Below are 1,788 nucleotides of genomic sequence, written 5' to 3'. Positions count from 1 at the left end.
CGCGGCCCTGTGAGGGGTCTGCGCGGGAGGAAGGGAAGCGCCGACCTCTCCGATCCGCTCCTGCCTGGTTTTGCCCACAGAAGCCAGGCCAGGAGCTCGGTAAGTGCCAGTGCAATTACCCAGGTAAATGTTTGAAGCCTGCCTGCCGCCTCTGCACCTTCCAGCCAGAGATCTTCAGCGAGATGAAAGGATATTCAAGCATAAGGGGCTATTGTGTGCGGTGAGCAGCAGTCAAACAGCCATTCTCTTCAGTAAGGAGATTAAAAGGGAGTTAAAATACCTTGCCAAACCAGATCTTGGGAGCGTGCTAGTTGCTGTTGGATGTACTGTAGACGGTGCCAATGCACCTGGCTGCATTACCTTCAATGGGAAAAGCTCATTGCTCTTCCTAACCTGTCTTGTCTTGGGGACAGCCCTGGGACAGAGACAGGGCCCAGCTGTGTGCTGCTGGGGAGGGCTTCTCCTTGGCACTGCACACCGCATGGTCCTGCATGGCCCCAGCCTGCGAGGCTGCACTCATCATCCTTTCTTCCTCCATCAGTCCCTGGAGGTCCTTCCCTGCCATCGTAACCCTTACCAGGAGTCATTACTTTTAGTTTATGTGGTGTCTGTTGAGTCTCATTCAGAGAAATTTTGTTTGCAAGTTGATTTCTTCCTTGTTTTATACATACATATATATATATATATATATATATGTCTGTCTAAATGGGAGGGAATACATTCCCATGAAGAAGTCTGTGTAGGACGAGTGCAAACTGGTCGGTGTAGGTGTGTGCATTAAGGCGTGACCACTGGGAAACTGCAATAAGAAGTGCAGATCTCTTCTGGGACCTTTGGAACCAGCGTGATTTATTTGATATCAGCTGTTGGGAAACACTGATTTGGAAAAGGGTTGTAACAGGCCTTGCAGCTGCATTTAAGAGAACAGTTCTTGCATCAATCCTCAGGTTAAACTGCAGAGATCATTACTTTCTTGTGTGTTTAATTATTGAGAAATGCAGCTTCCAACAGCAATGAGAAAGCAGAAAGCCTATTGCTATATCTGGTTTTTTTTTTGCTGCATCTCATTAAATTAATTAAAAATCAATATGGGCTTAGAAATATGTCTGCAGTACCCAGTGACTGGTGCCTGCCAACTGCCAGAAAAATAAACAGGACATGAAATTACTACAACAGGTACTGGAACCCGTGTGCCATCCCTGGAATAATGCACTGAACATTGCCAAAGTCCAAAATATGCTCTTTTCGCTCCAAAGTCAGTGCAAATAAAAGACTTCCCCGTCAGTCAGGAAAAATAAGATTACAATTAATATCTTTGAAGCCATCACCACAAGAAATGAATATTTTATTGTCACTGGGACCTCATTTGAACACAGATCACCTAATGGGTGCCTTCTTTCCAGATCGTGATCGCACAGTAATCGTCTGTTCTTCACTGAGAGATCACATTCTTCTACTGCAATAGTTGCCTGTGTGAAAACATCATTTGGCAAATACATGGGGGATTTTCAAAGTCATAAAGTGTGATTTAGAGACCTGCTGCCCTTGAAAGCCAATAAATTGGGGCGTTTTCCCTCAGTTGTGTCTTTGAAAGCCTCCATCATCAGTATTTGCTTTTTCTTCCAGTGGCTGCAAAAAGAAAAAGGAAATCCAGGGTGATGTGACCAGTAACTTGCTCTGGTTGTAGCCACAGGCCACTGAATGGGAACCTCTGTTTTATCACTGATGCCATGGAAAAAAAATGGAATACAATTTAGAGCCTGTCAGAACAGAAGATTCTTTGTTGAC

The 1,788-nt window shown here is 44.9% G+C and overlaps 1 protein-coding gene across 1 annotated transcript in view; it reads left to right on the top strand.

Moving 5' to 3' along the window:
* Window positions 1-2: 2 nt before the first annotated feature.
* Window positions 3-1,788, top strand: part of FAM234B (family with sequence similarity 234 member B) — a gene marked incomplete at its 5' end in the record, with an annotated part of 22,023 nt that continues 20,237 nt past the window's right edge. Inside the window, one exon of the mRNA XM_031057769.1 lies at window positions 3-99. Coding sequence (XP_030913629.1) covers window positions 3-99 — 97 coding nt within the window. The remainder of the gene's footprint in view (window positions 100-1,788) is intronic.

Source organism: Geospiza fortis, unplaced genomic scaffold, assembly GCF_000277835.1.
Source record: "Geospiza fortis unplaced genomic scaffold, GeoFor_1.0 scaffold173, whole genome shotgun sequence".
Lineage (NCBI taxonomy): Eukaryota > Metazoa > Chordata > Aves > Passeriformes > Thraupidae > Geospiza > Geospiza fortis.
The sequence above is the reverse complement of the archived record's forward strand: the minus strand, read 5'-3'. Positions and strand labels throughout refer to the sequence as shown.